At 53.4% G+C, this 19698-nt stretch overlaps 1 protein-coding gene across 3 annotated transcripts in view; it reads right to left on the bottom strand.

The window, feature by feature from the left end:
- Positions 1–19698, bottom strand: part of URB1 (URB1 ribosome biogenesis homolog) — a 76041-nt gene that overhangs the window by 35986 nt on the left and 20357 nt on the right. For all 3 annotated transcript variants that reach the window (XM_043448707.1, XM_043448708.1, XM_043448709.1), the window contains exons 9-19: positions 16056–16251; positions 14167–14304; positions 11402–11575; positions 10603–10732; positions 9776–9892; positions 8336–8448; positions 6448–6567; positions 4749–4865; positions 3928–4066; positions 2990–3160; positions 1620–1813 (exon numbers count right to left, since the gene is read on the bottom strand). In XM_043448707.1, the coding sequence (XP_043304642.1) occupies positions 1620–1813; positions 2990–3160; positions 3928–4066; positions 4749–4865; positions 6448–6567; positions 8336–8448; positions 9776–9892; positions 10603–10732; positions 11402–11575; positions 14167–14304; positions 16056–16251 (1609 nt within the window). The remainder of the gene's footprint in view (positions 1–1619; positions 1814–2989; positions 3161–3927; positions 4067–4748; positions 4866–6447; positions 6568–8335; positions 8449–9775; positions 9893–10602; positions 10733–11401; positions 11576–14166; positions 14305–16055; positions 16252–19698) is intronic.

Here is a 19698-nt window from a genome sequence, read left to right as displayed (position 1 = left end):
TGGAGAACTGGAGCCGCCCAGGACAAAGACAGGACTTCACTCAAACGGGAGTCACTGTGATTGATCCCTGCAGACTGGGCAATCCTGCCCTGGGAATGTGCCAGCTCAGTGAGCGGCAGACCTTTTAAGGCCTCCCCCAGAAGGATGGGACGGCCGGGACTGCATGGAAGACGGATTCCTGCAATCAGCCTGTCTCAAAGGGGTTCATTTCTTCTAACTTCATTCCCAACTGCCATCTTTATTCACCCCACGTGGCCTGTACTGTTATCCCTCCAAACACTCCGCTTCCTAAGGCCAACACAACTAGGCTACATGAGCTAGGAAACTCAGAGGGGCTGGAGGTGGGGTCCCTGGGCCGGCAGCAGCATCAACCAGGAACCTGCTAGAGATGCAGACTCCTGGGCCTGCCCAGACCTGCTGAACAGACTTGCCCCGTGACTGAGCATCTGGGGATCTGCACGCGCCCTCATGGGTGGGAACGGCCTGTGGCCAGCTCCACAGCATGGACGCCGACCCTGGGAGCACGGTGGCATAGCCCAACTGCTGAGCCACACGGAAGCTGCTGTGTGGCTCCGACCACGTCCTGACCACGGCCTGGCCGGCGGGAAGGTGGTGACGACTGAGATGGGCCTGGGCTCCAGAGCCCGGCTGCCTGGCAAAACCCTGAGTCCCCCACTGACGGGTGCTGGAATCGCTCTGCACCTCGGTTTCCCCATGTGTACGACGAGGACAGTAAGTCTTGACCTTCTCTGAGTGCTGAGGATTAAGTGGCGGAAAAGACACATACTGCCCTTAGGGGGAGGCCCTGACAAACAGGGAACACGCAATCAACCTGAGCTACTGCTACCAAGTCCATGAGGCAGGGAGTCCTGAGCTGCCTGCTTTTTTAACCGCAGCCCCAACTGAATGAAAACACAAAAGCAACTGAATGAAAACACAAAAATGCACACGCCAAGTGACCTTCCTGCCCTGCTCAGCAATCCTAAGTACCCTGCATCAGAGCCAGACCTGCAGCACCCCTTTTAACAACTTATTGACCACCGACATATTAATTCTTCTTTCATTGCCCGAATGTTATTGAGTGGAGTTATTTCAATATTCACTTACATAACAAATGGCCAGCCATACTTGTTAATTTCTGCAAAAAGCTCCTGGTCAATAATGTGCTAAGAATGCAGTCCTCACCAAGAGAAAATGGGTTTCCTTCTTTCCTTTTTCGCTTTCCCAGTTTTAGCAGAATGTAGGCAGCTGGCGGCCTTCAGGGCCCAGGTCTGACTGCTGGGCACACCTGGTCTAGGGGGTGCTGGGGTGTCTGGACAAGGGCCACAAGGCCAGCGTGTACAGACCGTGCAGAAAGGGAGAAGAAGGGACCCCCCTATCCCCAGTCATGCAGCCAGCGGGGATTTCAATTCTGCCGCATCACTGAGCCCCTTTGAATCTCGACACGTCAGCTGACCACCACTGTGCTTCCTCTTCTAACCAAGGAAAATGATAAGGTGAAGAAAGTTCACCCGTGAGCTACACAGCTGGGGTACAGGCTGCTGCGGGCCACAGGCAGGGGCCTCCGGGGTTTCCCAGGGAAAGGAAGGCCAGGTTTCCAGAGGATCGCCGCGGCTCACCAGGGCCTTGCGGGCTGGCTCCGGGATCCAGAGGCTGTAGTATCTGTTGAACTGGGACAGCCGGCAGCAGCAAGGCAGGCTCGGAGGCTCCAACTGGTCGTAAGACTGAAGCAGAAGACACAGGGCCAGCGGGTCTCTCTGGGTGTGGAGGAGGTCCGTGAGAACCCCGATGAGATACGCCACGACGCTCTCTCCTGCATGGGAGAGAGGAGCTTGCTGGGACCATCAGTCACCCCAACTCCCGCACGAATTTGAGGCCCAGAAAGATTCATCGCAACTCTAAGGAATCACACAACCTCACTGGAAGGCGAAGCTACCACTGCAGACCACACCAGACTTTTACTTAAACATACAGCACACAGTCAGCCTGCAGGTGCGGAGGCCCAGAAGTGGGAGACCCAGGACCGGAAGAGGTGAAGCCAAGGCCGCCGGGATCTGCTTGATGCCAACCTAGCCGCTTCCTCTCTTCCTCGGCACACGGCCTCCCTGCAGTCAGGCGGGGACCCCACGACCGGCTTAGCCACTGCCGGGCCTGGCCAGAGCACCCCGCGGGACTGTCCACTCTCTTCCCCTTCCACAGGCACTCTGGACGCCGTATGTTGAGACGGCACAGATAATCAGATGGGAGCAGCCGTGATCTCCTGGACGACAACCACCCAGGAGAGCACCTGACCTGGACAAGGTCAAGCAAGAGACCCTTCGTCCCTAAACCACTGACGCGTTGGGACGTATCTGCTACTGCAGCAAATCCCGAAAGACCCTGACTAAATGACGCCACTGATCGGTGAGCGCTTCCTCTGGTCTGTGTTTCCTGGACACCCAGGAAGGACTGGTCCCTCAGCATCAGGTGTGTGTTAGCTGATCAGTCGTGTCTGACTCTTTGTGACCCCATGGACTGCAGCCCTCCAGGATCCTCTGTCCACGGGATTCTCCAGGCAGGAATACTGGAGTGGGTTGCCATACCCTCCTCCAGGGGATTTTCCCGACCCAGGGACCGAACCTGGGTCTCCTGCATTGGCAGGCGGGTTCTTTACCATCTGGGGCACCAGGGCAGCGCTCAGCATCAAGATAACCGTGAATAAACACCAAAGAGAAAACACTGGTGTGACAGCAGGTGTCTGCAGCCACACAAGCACGTAACTTCAGGCTCGGCTGTCAAAGGGCCCGTCTCCCCGACAGCCGCACCAGCCTCCGGGCCCCATTCCTGCACGGAGCTCTCCCCGCGGTGCCGCTCTCACTGCGGTGGGTCTGAACCCTTGCTGCCTTGGGTTTGCAGCAACCATTTCCAGAGCCGCTGGAAGCCCAGCTCCTACCCTCCAGAGGCCCAGCTGGCCTGACGCACCCAGAACACCCTGACCACACACGGGTACCTGCTTCGCTTTCTGTCCCAAGGAGCAACTTATTCCTGGCCTCCAGGGCGGCGGGGACCACGGCACTGAACGGGAACGTGAGAAGGATCATGTCTTCATTCAGTACGAAGCCAATCTCCTCATCCAAGCCTTCGCTGCCCTCCACCAGCACATCCACCATGTCGAGAACATCTGAGACGGAAACGGGGAATCAGGCCCCGGTGAAGAGGCACCGAAGGTCCCCACTGCAGGACGCCCCCAGGGAGGGCATGAGAAGGAACACGCGCACAGAGGGGAGCAAAGGAAGCTAAACTTCTCTTGGGGGAAAATGCTTAATGAATGTTCGATTCTAAACCGATATGGTACTGTCTGTAAAAATCTTTATCTCTGACACAATGCAGGATTTATCCGCTCAGGTGATAATGGGCTGACGTTTCCTCAGGAAACACTGAGAAAAGCCCAGAAACTGTAACCCGGATAGTCAGGGAAACAAGCCAAAATCTGAGGAGCAACAAGAGTGTGAAAAGGTTAACGCACAGACTAGGGCCCGGGGGTCTGGAGGCAGATCCTCACTTTGCTACGTGCTTGTTGCATGAGGCGGAGCAGACTGCTTAACCTCTCTGCGCCCGAACTGCCTTGTCCAAACATAAAATGAGGACAACCCGCCTACTCTGGAGTTGTTTATGAGGTTACACAAGTTAGGATCTGTAAAGAGCCTAGAGCAGCACCTGGCACAGTGTAAACACTGCGCAAATGAAAATAACGCAGCCAATAAGCCCTGGACGTATTTCCTGCTACAGAAACAAACAAGGGGATTCCCATTCCAGAGGGGGCTGATCTCTGGAAAGGGGACATCTGCCCTCTGCACGAGGCTTCAGAGCCATTCTGCTGTCTGTCTCTAACACGCCACCGTGGCTGGCTCTTCAGAAGCCCAAGGAGCATTGGGGAAAGGTACCTACCATCGATGTGGGAGATGGGAATGCTGGCGTCATCGGTGTCCTGCCGCGTCCCAGCAGCCTGCAGGGTGCTGGCTTCCTGGACAGAGTCAGACGCCTTGTCCGTGTATGAATACGGATTCGCCACCAACGTCAGGAGGACCTGAACATTGAAGAGTCAAGTGGGAAGTGTTTAGACAGTCACAGGTGGGATGAAAAGTGCCCCTAAAGTCACAGGTGAAATAAAAGGAAGAGCAAGAGTCTTAACAGGCCTCCGTAAGAGCAATACTTTTGCTGCCAAGTTTTTAAAAAAACACTTTCTACTGTAGAGCTTTTAAAAAATATCTCCTTTTCACACTAGACTATTGCTTTTAATACTGATTTTAGTATACCACTGTGGGCTTCCCTGGCTCAGACTGTAAAGAGTCTGCCTGTAGTGCGGAAGACCCGGGTTCAAGCCCTGGGTCGGGAAGATCCCCTGGAGAAGGAAATGGCAACCGACTCCAGTATCCTTGCCTGGAAAATCCCATGGATGGAGGAGCCTGGCAGGCTACAGCTCATGGGGTCACAAAGAGTCAGACATGACTGAGCGACTTCACTTTCACTTTAGTATACCACTAATCCCTCCTGTGAAAACGAGTGCCCCAAGGGAAGTTAAATAACACTCGGTGATATATTCCCATTTTACAGATGCTAAAACTAAGTAGTTTCTGATGTCTCAGCAAGAATTAGGAAGTGAGCCAGGAAGACGGGCCTCTCAATCGCCTAAGAAACGCCTTAAATTCACTAAGGACCACTGAGTACGCCGTCCTGAACGCTCCTCTACACAGGAAATAGGCGCTCACGCGTTCCAAAAACTGAATCACGGCCTCCTTGCTCTCCTCCGCCGTGCCATCCAAGTGCTCCAGCCACAGCTCCAGCTCCGGCCAGGTGTGCTCAAACACGCCCGTGTCCCGCAGGATCTGTTGGGAGGCAGACAGCGGGGGTCAGTCAGGGCAGAACCCCGCTTTCCGTGGTCTTGGGCTCCTTGTGCCCCCGGGAAGCACATGGGGCTGAAGTTCCATCTGCCTTTCCTCCGTAAGCTATGCCTCGGAACAGCACTCCCCTCTGCCACGAGGAGAGGGGGCCCTGGGCTCCATCACCGAGAACGCAGTCTTGCTGCTCATTCCTTCCCTTCGACTCCTAAACGACAGAAAGGGGAAGCACCCAGCTGCCACCGGCAAGTCTGACTTTCAGCCTGGACTCGAGCCTCAGCCTGTGAGAGTCCTTAAGACAGGGCACCAGCCAGGCCGCGCCGCCTCAGCGTGGCCCCTGGGGACCCAGGCCTGGGCCAGGAGCCCCGCCGTCTCTAAGGAGGGAACCGGGAGCCCCGCCGTCTCTAAGGAGGGGAGAGTGTGTTTGAGGCAGGACTTGGTGAAGCGACAGCCCCACGTGGTCAAATGGATGACAGAACTCGGGGGCTCAGGAGCGCGAGCCCCACACCGAGGGAGAGCCCGGCAGGCCCCTCCACCCACATGCAGGGAGCGGTTGTGAGATCACACACCCGCACAGGCGTGCAGAGGTCAGAGGTCAAGCCCCAGACGTTCACGTCCTCGGGGCAGCTCATGCGAGGTTCAAGCGCCAGCGACACAACTGGCACTTGTATGAAGAGTGAAATCTTTGTGCCCTAAACTTCTCTCTAGTGGTTCAGGTAGTTAATGAATCTGCCTGCAGTGCAGGAGACTTGGGCTCGATCCCTGGGTTGGTTCAATCCCTGGGTTGGGAATGGCAACCCACTCCAGTATTCTTGCCTGGAGAATCCCTTGGACAGGGGAGCCCGGGGGGCCCAAGTCCATGGGGTCGCAGAGAGTCGGACACGACTGAGCGACTAAACTACCAAACACAATGAAATTGACTTTTGTAGCAACTCCCCCCTGCCGCTCAACCCCCTGACAAAGCAGAACCAAGAAACTGGATTTCCTAGCACTGTAGTTAAGACCTAAAGTAGCCCTGGAAAACAAGGTCAAGTGTAAGAAAGAAGAGACACCAACAAACTCATCTCCTTCCTCTAACTTTGGTGACACCTGGGCTGTGATGATGGCCTGGGTCAAAAGGCTGAAGCCCTGGAGAGGGCTGAGTCTGGAGATGGAGGCCGAGGCCCTGCCTACTGAACTGGTGCCCAGAGGGCGGGCAATCTAATGTTTACTGAGCCCAGACTGTGCCGGGCATGGCCTACTGCTTGATCACGCATCATTTCTTCTGCAATTCTATAGCTTCGTTATTCCCATTTGCAACAGGAAAACTAAGTTCAGAGAGGTGAAGCAATGGGTCCCATGCCACTCATGACAGGGTTCAAAGTGCTGGCTTTCCCCACTTCACCAGGCTGCCTCTTGGGAACACAACCGGATGAAGACAGAATAAATTACAGCTGCCATAAAACCCTCTCTCCTTAAATTACATCAGTCCCAATACATTCTTATTTCAGCATCTGTTGACTAAGCCCCCTACTATAAGAAAGACTGCGAAATGCTTCCAGAACTAGGAACTGATATAGAAAAGGCTCACCTTCACAATCAGAAGTTTGGTTGATGACTTGAGCTGTGAATGGCCGCTGGTCACAAACATTTTCATCAGTAAGTAAAACACTGATCGCTTGCCTCCGATGATTTCTGCATCTGGGCCTTCCTGGAGTTTGAATGACAGAAAGTTATAAACATAACAGAGGTCACTGCTGCTGAGCAAACAGATACGACAGGCCCAGTCTTCTCTCCAGCCTCTCGTCTCATTTCAACCACCCCTTGGCAAGCCTGCTGGGACGTCAGACACGAGGCACCTCCGGAGTCAGCAGGTTCAGCCCCCTATCCCCCGACAGCAGCAGCAATAACAACAGAGTCACAGCAGGAAGCAGAGAGCCCTTCAGGTGCTTCACAGATGCTGACTCGCTTTCTCCTCCCGAAAAACCTGAGCTGGGGACGACTGTCACCCCCTTTTCACAAGTGTGACACCAAGACATAAGGAGGTAATGGGCTGTTTTAACAACTGAGGTGGGACTCAAGCCCGGGAGCCCTGGCGCAGATGCAGCCCCGGTCAGAGGCTGGTGGGGAACCACAGCTACCCGATCCCACCTAACCGTACTTGCTGCATCTCAGCAAGACGCCAGAGCTGATGTAACTGGTCCCTTTATACACAATTCAGACTCTCAGAGGCTTCTGGGCCCTGAGCACATGGAGCTCCAGACCCCACCCAGACCGTGTGTCTTCCCAGAGAGTCCCTGCAGCCCCGATCTGAGCCCCTGAGGAGCTGGCGTTCACAAAGTCCAGCAGACCCATATTAAAGCAAAAATAGAAGCACAGGCTATAAACTACTATGTTAATACCAGCTCTTTCAAGATAAGAGGCCTCTCTGCTCACTTTCCAACTAAATGAGCACGACCTCAATGGTCCGGGTCAGCTGGGATGATAAACTAAACACCCCAGACGCATCATCTCTCTGCAGTCCTGGCAGTGACTTCATTGGGTCGAGAGCAGGTTCTGGTCCACACTGCCCGGGTCCCATCCTGGATCCCCCAAAAGTCTCCTAACCACTCTGCGCTCTATCTGCCTTGTCTGTGAGTGGTGGTAAAAGAGACGAACGTAGAACACTCGTGCCAAGCCTGGCGCTGAGTTCTGGATAAGAATTATTCTCGGCGAGGACACAGGTGAGCCTTAGAGACGGAGGAGCACAGAGCCCCCAGTGCCATGGCGTTCCCGCACCTCTCTGGAAGTTTCACCTCCAATAGTGCCAACGTACATTCCACACTAATGGTTCCTTACAAAGGCTTATGAAGACCTGAGTCACGACAACAAGTCATCTGAGCTACTGAGATACACCCTCATTGACAGCGCTTAATCTGACCTGGTCGTTTTTCCTCCCTGGACAGAAGCAACACCGCCGCCTGTATTTAAGTGCACGGATAAACATCTCTTGCATCCTGAGTTCCCTCTATCGGTCACCATTATGTTCTCCAGCAGGAGCCAGGAGACATCGTCAGAGGCACAGAGAACTGCACCAGTGATCGCTTCTCCATTGGCCTCAGCCGTCTCCTGCTGGGGTCTATCTCCAGCTCTGTCTTGAGTCATTCCAGGATGAGGACAAAAGAGAAGAAATGTATTTTGTTGCTTTCCAAAAAGGTTTTAAAAGGACCAGAAAACTGTAAAAGTCCTGGTAAAAAAACACAAAAACTCGCAGTACGCGGCAACGATGCCTCTTCAGTAAGGACAGCTAAGCACGTTCATTTGCTTGTAAAGCGATTCCTAGCTCACAAACTGGGACTGGGCCTCTGCACCAAGGTTTTGCTCCACGAATGTCTTTCTCTGGAACTGGTCGTCCGGATTGCACTCCAACTAGAAATTCCCAGACAGCCGCCCCCCCTGCAGGGGAACCAAGGCCAGAGGGCAGGCTCTCGGCCTCTTACCTGGGCCTTTAACCACAGAAACTTGCTGGCGGGCAGCTCCAGGGCCACCTTGAGAATGTGGTGCTGCAGAAGCGGGGGCACCTCCTCCCGCAGGCCCTCCTCTGAGATGACCCCTGTGGGCGGACAAGAGGAAACAGACGAGAAGTCAGGGGGAGGAAGCGGCCTGGCTACCGATGCCCCGGCCACGAGGATCTGACGAGAAACTGTTGGTGGAAACAGGAGGAAGGGCGTAGGGCTCGGCCCACCCTGCGCCCACTCTCCTGCCCACACGCCTCAACCCCCCCTGACCTGCGGTCACCCCAATCCTTTCACTCAAGAGCTGGGACGCTGCTGGGCCCAGGAAGCCCTTCCCGGCACGCGGCCACACTGACCACCTCTGACAGCTGGAAGCCCCCAGGCACATGGCCCTCCTGTCAGTGCGACCCCTGGTGGGGGACACAGGCCTTGCTCCCAGCACTGCTAGCATCAGGCGGGGTCCTCAGCCCCTGGCTTCATTTCTGGGTTAACCCTTTACTTGGTGAGGACGCAGTGAGTAAACACTCAATGGCCACGTTCCAGCAAATCTCGTCTTCTCACAGCAAGAGAACTTTCTGCCTTCAAACCATCAAAAGCGTAATTGTAGCTTTTTGAATAGGACTATTTCAATAGCTTAGATAAACTCCAAGACTGATTATTTCTGCAAGTTTTCCTCCGTTGGCTCAGTTATGAAGTCAGTTTTAGTACAGAAACTTTTCCATCAAGGAAACGTGGCTGGATAAGCATGATGTTACTTCTATAAGATGTGGTTGGAACCTGACTCACTGAGTCAAATCTGAGTAACTCTGTCTGAAGTATGTGTGCACGAACAGGACCTCCTTCTCAGGGGCTCTCATTTCTGTACCCCTCTTCCTTTGAAAAGAAGATACAGGATCAACATCACATAACCTATATAGCTTCCCAGGTGGCACTAGTGGTAAAGAACCCACTTGCCAAAGCAGGAGACATAAGAGACATGGGGTCGATCCCTGGGTTGAGAAGATCCCCTGGAGGAGGCCATGGTAACCCACTCCAGTATTCTTGCCTGAGGAATCCCATGGACAGAGGAGCCTGGCGGGCTACAGCCCACGGGGTTGCAAAGAGTCGGACACGACTGAAGCGACTTAGCAAGCAATCTCATCTACGATCACCCCCGGCAGGCAACTCAGCCTGGCTGGCAGGCAACTCAGCCTGGCTGGCTTCTCCCTTCTCTCTCCTGATGCTGTCAAGTGTTCATCTGATATTTCTGTAAAGAAGACCAGCACTGATCTAGATGAAAACAACCAGGCCAGCGGACCACGTAAGCCGGCCAGACCGCCCACCCACCTTCCTGGTCCTCTGCCCTGGGGACTCGGTTTATCTGCGGCCCCTTCACCCCCATGGGCAGGCCCAGCAGAGGGGCACCTGCCGTCGCTCAGGACGCACCTTTCAGGAGCTTGCTGAAGTCAAAGTTGTACTGCGTGACCACGTGCGGGACCACCTTCTGGTAGAGGCAGATGACCTGGAGCAGCACGGCTTTCAGAAGAATGGTTTCTGCGTCATCTGAATCAGAATTAAACAGTGTGAATCAGGAAACACCCTCGTTCTCTGTCCTCAATCAGTAAGCAATCCCATCACGGTCAACTGCACGCAGAACACCGAGGCTGCAGACAGATGCCCGAGGAGCGAGACTTAGGGAGTCAACGTGGTGAAGAAGTCAAGACTGCTCAAACAGGCTGGGTCTAAATCCCCACTTCACTGCTGTGACCCCGGGCAGGGTAAAGTTACTTGGGCTCTCTGTGCTTCAGGGTCCTTGTCTGAACAAGCGGGGACACAGAGCAGGGCCTACTCCGCACAGAGCCCAGAGAAGGATTAAGCAGGACAGAGACACAAGACACAAGGCACCATGCCTCGCCAGTGCCAAGGCCTGAGCAACGCATCTTACCAGCCGGGGGTGAGGTCCTACCGGCAGAACAAAAGATGTCCTACCCTGCTCCACCCTCCCCTCACCAAAGGGCCAGAACACACAGCATCCATCACGCAAGGGTTGAGGGATGCACATGGTGCTTGCATAAAGCTTGGGCACATTTCTAACAGATGTTAAAACTCAAAGGACAATGCCAGGCTCCTTCTTCTCACTAAGCCAAAAAGGACACAGGATCCTTTCAGAGTCAGAGAGGCCTTCACAAGCTCCCGGGAGAGGAGGTTCCAGGGCTGCCCGGGCCCGTGGTGTGCCAGCCTGCCCGGGCCCGTGGTGGTGAGCCAGCCCTCACCGCTCTCAGGAGCCACACAGGGAGCAGCAGTCCTGCTGGCCTTTTTCTTTCCTTTCTCATCGTCCTGTTCTGAATCCTGCTTCCTCAGAGACTGCCAGACCCAGATGATGGCATTCAGGTCTGGTAAAATCTGAAAGGAAACAAAGAAACAAACAAAAAATCAGTCACATGGAGAGAAGAGAAACAAAGTGATCCCACTGATGATGAGAAGCCAAGAACGGGGGAGGGGGCCAGCACACGCGAGTGTGTAAGGGAGAGACCCTGGCCTCTGGGAGCTCTGTTCTGGGGTGTAAGTCCCCGAGCTGAGCCCGGTAAGGATCTGGTGAGCACACAAGTGTGTGCTCAGGCGCTCAGTTTGTGTCCGACTCTGCGACCCCATGGACTGTCGCCCACCGAGCTCCTCCGTCCGTCGGATGAAAACACAAGTACTGATCATTAAAAGACACCCCTAAAGACTCGCTCACCAGAGCCAACGTTGGGAACTAAGAAATTCCCCCTTAGGACCGGCTAGGGGCACCCTGCCCAGCAAGCCCGTGGACGGCTCTTCTGGGAGGTCAGCCAGGCCACGGACCCCCAGCCTCCCTGCTCATCAGACCAGGGGAGGAGGGAGCAGGCCCCAGCCCGGCCGGGGTGCAGCAGTGGGGAGGGGAGCGAAGCGGTGCAATGGTTCCTACGGAGACCAGAGGTCCCCGGGCCCCCCCACTTCCCGTCGCCTCACCCCCACCGTCTGCGCCCCCGAGCTCGTCTCTCAGCTGCTGTGCCCCCTGAGAGAAGAGGCCAGGCCTGGCTCCGGGCCTACCTTGCTCAGAGCTTCTCTGAACAGCTGCACGAAGTCTTCCATCATGGCAGCTGTGTAGACGCCTGACTCCTGCCAGGCCTCTTTATTCAGGCAGTGCTCGATGGTCTTGAAGGCTCTCTTCAAAATGACGGCAACGAGGGATAAAGCTGTGTGTTTCACGGATACGCTGTCCAACTGGAAGAAAACAAAGAGTTGAGTCCACAAACGTCTTTGGATGGCCCTGGTGGACCCAGAGCACCCGGGCCTTCCCTGGGGGCCCGCTGGCCTCTGCCCACTTGACCTCCTGCAGACCTGACCTCAGCAGATGCCGGGAGGCTGGTCACTAAAGGAGGACTCTGATAAGTCTGCTCTGACAGCCGCTGGGTTCACACAGACAATCCGTGTCAACGCAGCCGAGGCCCCACCAGGACCTGACCAGCCCCTGAAGAAGCACTTCTCATCGGATGGAGACGAAAAGCAAAGGTACCAGGCACTGGGTCTGCACAGCCCCCTCTAAGCTCCCGGAGCCCCACCCCAGGCCGCCCACACCCGGACTCTCTGCTTGGATTCGGATGACAGGCAGGAGGACCTTCCACGCCCTCACTCGCTGCAGAGACTGAGCAAGGGTCAGGAGCTTATGCCAGCACCCCCAAGGGGCAGGCAAGGCCCCGGGGCCAGCAGGAGCGGGGACATCTCCTGGGCACTCGGGAGACACGTTCCCTCACAGGCCCAGGCCAGCCCACTGCCATCAGCCCCCGGGGACCCCCAGGGACAGAGAAGTCCAGGGAGCACAGGGTGGGATACTGCAGCTTAAGAGTCAAGTAGAATTAACAAGGTTTTCTGATGGACCTTCCGTTTAGTAACACCCCAGGCCCCCAGCATCCCAATCAGTTGGTGTCTCATTTTATATGGACGTTGTACACTCAAGAAGGGCTCTGTTAAATTCCCTGAACCAATAACCACTCCCCCGTCATCATTTCAAAGGCAGGACCGAAATGAGTGCCCAACATGTATATCGCCGGCTTAGAGCACAAAGCTTGGCCAACAGCCTGAGGCCTTGTCTCCGAACAGCCTTCTAATTTCCCGTTTGTAAAACGAGCTCACTCTATTCTTTCTGGTTCTAAAATTTACGCTATTAAAATTTCATAGATAAAACTGTAATGAATAGAAGGAAAACGTCATTGACAGCCCGCACACACACACTCCTAACTCTACCCCCGAGACACACCCTTCGCTGGCGTCACTCACGTGAACACAGGCGCAGCTGCGAAAGGGCCACGGACGGGGGCAGAGCCTCAGCTTCCCTTTCGCTGGCCCTGGGCCTGCACAGGAGGACGTGTCCTCTCCCCCAGCCCGAGGCCACCCCACCCGGGGCATAAACTGTCCTGGGAGCGAGACAGCCTTTGACATCCCAGGCAGCCGGGGACAGACCAGGGTCGGCTCAAAGCAGAGAGGAAATGCAGTCAGCCATCACCTCCCACCTGCAAGAGGCAGCGTCAGACACCCCCTCTCGACTTTCTTGCAGGTCTCTTGGGATAAACTATATTGTGCCTCACAAAACAAACGGGCACGCTCGCTGCATCCTAACTCTGGTTCTGGGATTTGGCCATCAGAGCAACCTGCCTGGTCCCACCCAGGCCTCTTCTGTCCACTCCACATGCCCCGTTGCTCATTCTCAGCACCATCCCTGGACGGGAGCAAAAAAAACTCTTATCCCACAGTACAATCCGAGGAGTTGGGGCCACTTTACAGCAGCTGCCCCATGGACACCGGGTCCAACCCACACTCTGTGACCCACTGCAGTGGACCCTGGTCCTCTGTGCTCACACCCCAACCAGCCTGCCTGAAACACGGGGACTCTACCTGCCCTGAGGAAGCCCTAAGCCCTGCACCGCTCTGAACACCTGGCCTCTGCTGGGTGGATCCTGAGGCAACCCAGGTTTATGAGGGGCTGGCAGGACCCAGAACCCGTGTGTGTATGCATGCGTGCTAATTTGCTTCGTGTCTGACTCTTTGTGACCCTATGGACCATAGCCAGCCAGGTTCCTCTGTCCATGGGATTCTCCAGGCATGAATACTAGAGGGCATTACCATGCCCTCCTCCAGAGAATCTTCTCGACCCAGGGATTGAAGCCACGTCTACTTATGGGTTCTGCATTGGCAGGCGGGTTCTTTACCACTAGCACCACCTGGGAAACCCAGGATCCGTGTGCTAACGACTCATGGCAGGTTTGGCTAAGGCCATGATGCTACAGTGAAGAAGGCACGGGTCCTTCACAGTGTGGCTTCTGCTGGGACTCAGAGCTTTATGTTAAAGAATGACACAGAATCTAAGGATCAAGTTTTTCCATGAACACATCCTCCCCAAACTCCTGAAACAGCTGGTCCTCAAAGTCAATGTTCCCCAGAAAAGTTAGCACTATTTGTTTAAAGCTCAGAAGAAAGGATTTGCTAGGCAAATGTCAGGCCCGCTCTGTCCAAAGATCCTCAAGTAATGAGACTTCAATGTGTGACACTGGGCTGAGCACACATCCCCTCCTCTGACTGTACCCCCTGCTCCCCCTGCCCCCCACTGACAAAGGCCCAGAGCCACACAGGACCCTGCAGCCCCAGCTCAGCGCTGCAGCCAGGCAGGCAGTGACTTGGGCCCCAGGCAAGTGGACACATGGAAAACCTCGGAAGCTCTGACATAAGATGACCCAATACACGTAGGCTGGTAATCTCAGCAGAGTGGCTGGCAGGGCCGGGGGGCAAGTGGGAGGGTCTGGAGCAGGGCCCCCACTCACATTCAGTGCCTGCGTGAACATGATCTTGTTGCACACCAGGGGTGCGGTGGTCACCATCACCATGGCCAGAAGCCGGGGCAGCGGGATGAACTCTCGGGTCTGAAACGCCCGGGAGATGTCCGGCTGGGCAGCATAGATCTAGGAAAGGGATGACAGAGAAGTTAATTTCCAAACCTGAGTCTAATGGGAGGCGCCCAAAAGTGAAACCGCTCTGGGGAAACAATGACAGTAACAAAGGCCCAAGGCTCGCCACAGGGAACAGGGTCTGGAATGGTTAGAGACCAGGCAGGTGGCAAGACTTCTACTGGGGGCAGTGACCGTCACAGCAGAGCTTGACCGGTGGGTCTGGGGAGCCTGTTAGAGCCTCTGATGGCAAACAAGTCACCACGGGATGACTTCTCCCCAGTTACGGCACCTGGCAAGTTATGTCGGCTTTTTAGCACTTCATGACAACCCGTTGCGGATGGGATATTTTATATCAAGATAAAGCATGTTTACAGATGACAACACTGGACCTCACTGAGGGGAACCTCCCTCGGACTGCAAGGCTAGAAGGCAGACTCTAGCCTGGAGACTGGAGAGTCCTAGAGACTGCAGGACGACCATCCAGCCTGGCCGCAGCTGTGTATCTGCCCCTCCCCATCCCACTCCAGGGAGCAGCCAGGGGGCGCCCAGCAGGGGTGGCCACGGCCACACCATCACCAAAGTGGGGGGCAGAGTGCCTCCTTCCTGTCCCAGCACACGGGGGGCCGCACACACAGGCGCTCAAGGAAAATGATGGACTGAGTTTGTTTTGCAGGTAACCCCACGCCCAAGTCAAGGCACAAGAAAACAATTCCAGCTGTGTTATCACTGCGTGCTCAGTCATTCAGTCATCTCCGACTCTGCGACCCCGTGGACTGTAGCCCGCCAGGCTCCTCTGTCCATGGGATCCTCCAGGCAGGAATACTGGACTGGGTTACCATTTCCTTCTCCAGGGCGTCTTCCCCACCCAGGGATCAAACCTGAGTTTCCTGCATCTCCTGCATTGGCAGGAGGGTTCCTTACCCACTGAGCCACTTGGGAAGCCCCATGTTACCATTAGGCAGACCGTAAGGCTGAGAGAAGGGACGATGGTGAATGGAAGGACTTGTAGCAGGTACTTCCACTGGTAAACAAGGGGAGGCTGACACCCGTGATCAGATGGAAATTCATTATATCCACAAGACAGACCACTAAGACACAGCTTATTTCAAGCTGTTCTAAGAACTTGAAATAGCAATCTTTAAATAGCTGTGCTCCTTGGCCTGCATTTCAAGGTCAGGCATTTTGCTAATTCAAGCCCAGCTGTGGCTAAACTCATCGAGATCACACTCAAAGAGAAATCTGGATGAAGAAGGTGAAATTGGCTCAACAGATTCAGCAGCATAAACCTCAGAATGCAGCTTAGTGAAAAGTAAAATGTCCTGAGAGGAAAAAGACACCGAATTAACATCATCTAGGACTGATGCTGAAGCTTAAAGCTCCAATACTTTGGCCACCTGATGCGAAGAGCCAACTCACTGGAAAAGACGCTGATGCTGGGAAAGATTGAGGGCAAGAGGAGAAGGGGGACAACAGAGGATGAGATGGTTGGATGGCATCACGGACTCAACTGACATGAGTTTGAGCAAACTCGGGGAGATGGTGAAGGACAGGGAAGCCTGGGGTGCTGCAGTCCATGGGGTCGTAGACTCAGACACAACTGAGTGACTGAACAACAATAAAAATATCCTGGAAGAACCGCTGAAAGAAGTTTCTCATCCTGCAGTTTATCAGGATGTCACCCAACCTCCCATCCTCACCTCCCCAACTCCTCACACTTCACCCACGACCCCATGAGGCAGACTTCGAAATGCAGTGGTCGTCACCTTGTTTAGCAGCCTAATGTTATTTGACCAAGTGGACTTCACCCTTGGGAGAAAGGAAAACGTCACTTCCTTGAAGTACTTGTTCAGTAGGTCCGGGCACACTTTCAGAATGTTCACCACCAGTTCGGCGACCAGCTCGTCATCCGCCGCGGTTTTCAAACCCAGCAGGAAGTGCAGGAGAGTCAGGTTTCCTCCTCTGTCACAGAGAGACAGAAGAGAGAGGGGTGAGCAGGACACTGAGCACTCAGGATGATGGGGCAAGTCCTCGGAACCCACCAGTAAACACAGCGTTTTACGTTGTGATGCAGCGATGGGAAAATTTCACTTCTGGTCAGTTTCCCTCACAGCATAGAGTGAGATGTTCTCATGGTCTGTGGGGTTCCTGCTCTCCACCAAAGGGCCTGAACTTCACTCCTCTATTTCTTCGGCCTGCAGGACTTCCCCCACCAGAGACCAAATCTGTGCCCACTGTGTTGGAAGCACAGAGTCTTAACCACTGGACCACCAGGGAAGTCTCACTCCCCTACTTTTGAATAGCTAAAAAAGATCTCTCCTTTGTTCTGTTTTCCACCTCTCCTTCCATCCCTCAAGTTCAACTGACTTTCAGAGAAAACAGAAAAACCCTTTCTCTCTGAACACACAGCATAAAAGCAATTTTAAAATTTCCTTTTGAGATTTTACTGACTTCTTTCCTCCAACTACGAGTTTCCCTGATAGCTCAGATGGTAAAGAACCCACCTGCAATGCAGGAGACCCTGGTTCAACTCCTGGGTCGGGAAGATCCCCTGGAGAAGGGATAGGCCTCCCACTCTAGTATTCTTGGGCTTCCCTGGTGGCTCAGTTGGTAAAGAATCCACCTGCAATGCAGGAGACCCTGGTTCAACTCCTGGGTCGGGAAGATCCCCTGGAGAAGGGACAGGCTACCCACTCCAGTATCCTGGCCTGGAAAATTCCATGGACTGTATAGTCCATGGGGCTGCAAAGAATTGGACACCACTGAGCAACTTTCACTTTCACTTCCTCCAACTACACATGAAAAAGCACATATATGAAGACGCATGTGCACATTAAGTAAAAAATGCAGAGGCATGCATTTTCCTTTAAAAAGATTACATTGGGTCTCCCTGGCGGCTCAGTGGTAAAGAGTCCGTCTGCCAATGCAGGACACATGGGCTCGATCCCTGGTCCGGGAAGATCCCACCTGCTGCAGAGCAGCTAAGCCTGTGCACCGCAGCCACTGACCCTGCGCCCCAGAGCCCACGCCGCGCAGGAGAAGCCGCTGCGGCCGGAGCCCTCGCCTGCAGCCAGAAAAAGCCTGTGTGCGGCAGCAGAGACTTGGCAAAAATAAAACGTGAAAAATAAAAACATTACACTTTCTCCCCATGAAGTGCTCATGAAATGCCACAGTCCAGAGTGCCACAAAATCATTTCTAGAATTAACCAAGTGGCACAGGGTCCTTCTGCAGGTCTTCTGTTTCCTCTGTTTCTAGCTTATTTCAAATTTCTACGCAGCCAAAAGAAGCTAATAGCAGGGGGCGGCAGGCATCTACTGTATGAAAACAGTTGAAACTTGTCTCAAAGTGAACAGTTTTCAAAGATATACGATGATAAAAACAGGAAAACTTACAGACTTAAAACCTGCACAAACCTGGGCACCTAGCCCAGGGTCTACGTGGTCAAGCAGGTTTTACCCCCAGATACATTTTCGTATCAAGCTTGTCCCTGGAAGTCATAATATTCAGGAAAAAACTCAAAACTGGCCTCACTGGCATGTCATGTTGATGGCTTGTGGGACCATCGGCTTTGTAGCCCCTTATAAACTGACCAAAACTAAGATGCAATATGGTACTTCACAAATAATAAAGATTTTTCAAAATTTGAATTAGTAATTTTGATTAGAAAGCTACCCTTCAAAAAGCTTAACATTCTTAACAGGAAAATTTCATGAGCAAAACACACTTTGTGCTTTCAAATGCACGGAATGTTAAATTTGCAAAGCATGCCAAAAATATGGCGCGCACACACACACACACACACACACACACACACACATACACACACACAATTTTAATCAATGATGTAATAAAATGAACAATATTTACAGAATTTGCAGCATGTGCCAGATACTGCTCTAAGCAGTTACCACACGCTCTCTGAGGTGGGCGCTAATTGTATCTCTCTCTTTTTTATTTTTTAAACAGATGAGGTAATACTGGCGAAGAAGAGCAATAACCTGCTGAGGTCTCTGAGGCGCTCCAGAAACTGCTCTCTGAACCTCCACGGCAGGGCTCAGCAAGCTCTGGCCCGCCACCTGCCTTTGTCAATAAAGCTTTATTGGAACACGGTTACACCCACTTGTTTATTCATGTCGTGGCTGCTGGGGCACCACAATGGCAGGGCTGAGTGGCCACGGCAGGGACAGCATGGCACACGGAGCCTGCCGTAACTATAACTACCTGGGCCTTTAGGGGAAACGTCGGCCAGCCCTGGCCTCGCTGAAACGCCTCTCCATGTGCGCTGTCCTAGACTCTGGGGGTTCAGGACGGACTAGCCAGGCCCTCTTTGATGGCCCAGTGGGCAAGAACCGGCCTGTCAACGCAGGGGACGTGGGTTTGATCCCTGGTCCCGGAAGGTCCCACATGCCGTGGAGCAACTGCGTCCCTGCACCACAGCTACTGAAGCTCTCATACCGAAGAGCCCAAGCTCCACAAGACCCCGCAATGGGGAGCCCAAGCACCACAACTAGAGAAAGCCCGCACGCAGCAACAAAGACCAGCACAGGCAGAAATGAAATAGAAACAAAACAAAACAGACTAGCCTCTCTTCTCACCGATTCCTGCCTATCAGATAACGAACAAGCAAACAAATATGCAAAGTGGTGACAAGTCGCCATCAGAAGCAAGGGCCAGGCAAAAGGACAGTGAGAGTGGAAGGTCTCTCTTCGTGGAGGGTTGCCAGGGAAGGCCTCTCTGACGTGGTGACGTCTGCACGGAGACCAGCAGGACACAAGGGAGCTTGACGACCACTGGGAAGCCAGGCATTTCAATCTTCTCAAAGCTTTCCATTAACACCCCACCAACAAAACCCCTTTCCTCTCTCCTAAGCACAAATATTTGCCTTTGGCCCATGGCTGAAAAATTTTACATAAACCACAGCTTATTTAAACAGACCCACGACCACAAGTTGATTCAATATGCTCATGAAATGATCATCTACTTTATGGGTCTCCTTCACAGGAAAAAGGCATTTTTCAGCATGTTGATATTATACTATAAAAATCTGCTCTTACATCTCAGCAAGAAAACAAGTTTTCTCTCACTGATGACAGAAAAGCTACAATATCACCAAAACAAAGTTAAAAGACTTAGAAATAACATGGCAAGTTAATGCATAATAACTACAGAATTGAAACAAGTTCAAAGCCACAAACAGGGAGAAAAATTCTCACTAGGTTAATCCCATTATGAGGGAATCAGTCACTGCCTGACTGGTGGAAACCAAAACAAACCAACTCTATTCCTGAGCCTCTTTTTTTTTTTTTGGTGGGGGGGAGGGGGGAGGGCAACTCTATTCTTATAATAAAATGTCAAGGAGATAAAACTAAGGGTCACTCATGATGACCAGAAAACATATCCAATATTTT

The sequence above is a fragment of the Cervus canadensis genome, chromosome 27 (genome assembly GCF_019320065.1).
Source record: "Cervus canadensis isolate Bull #8, Minnesota chromosome 27, ASM1932006v1, whole genome shotgun sequence".
NCBI classification, from domain to species: Eukaryota; Metazoa; Chordata; class Mammalia; order Artiodactyla; family Cervidae; genus Cervus; species Cervus canadensis.
Note: the sequence above shows the minus strand (reverse complement) of the source record. Positions and strands in the feature narration are given on the sequence as shown.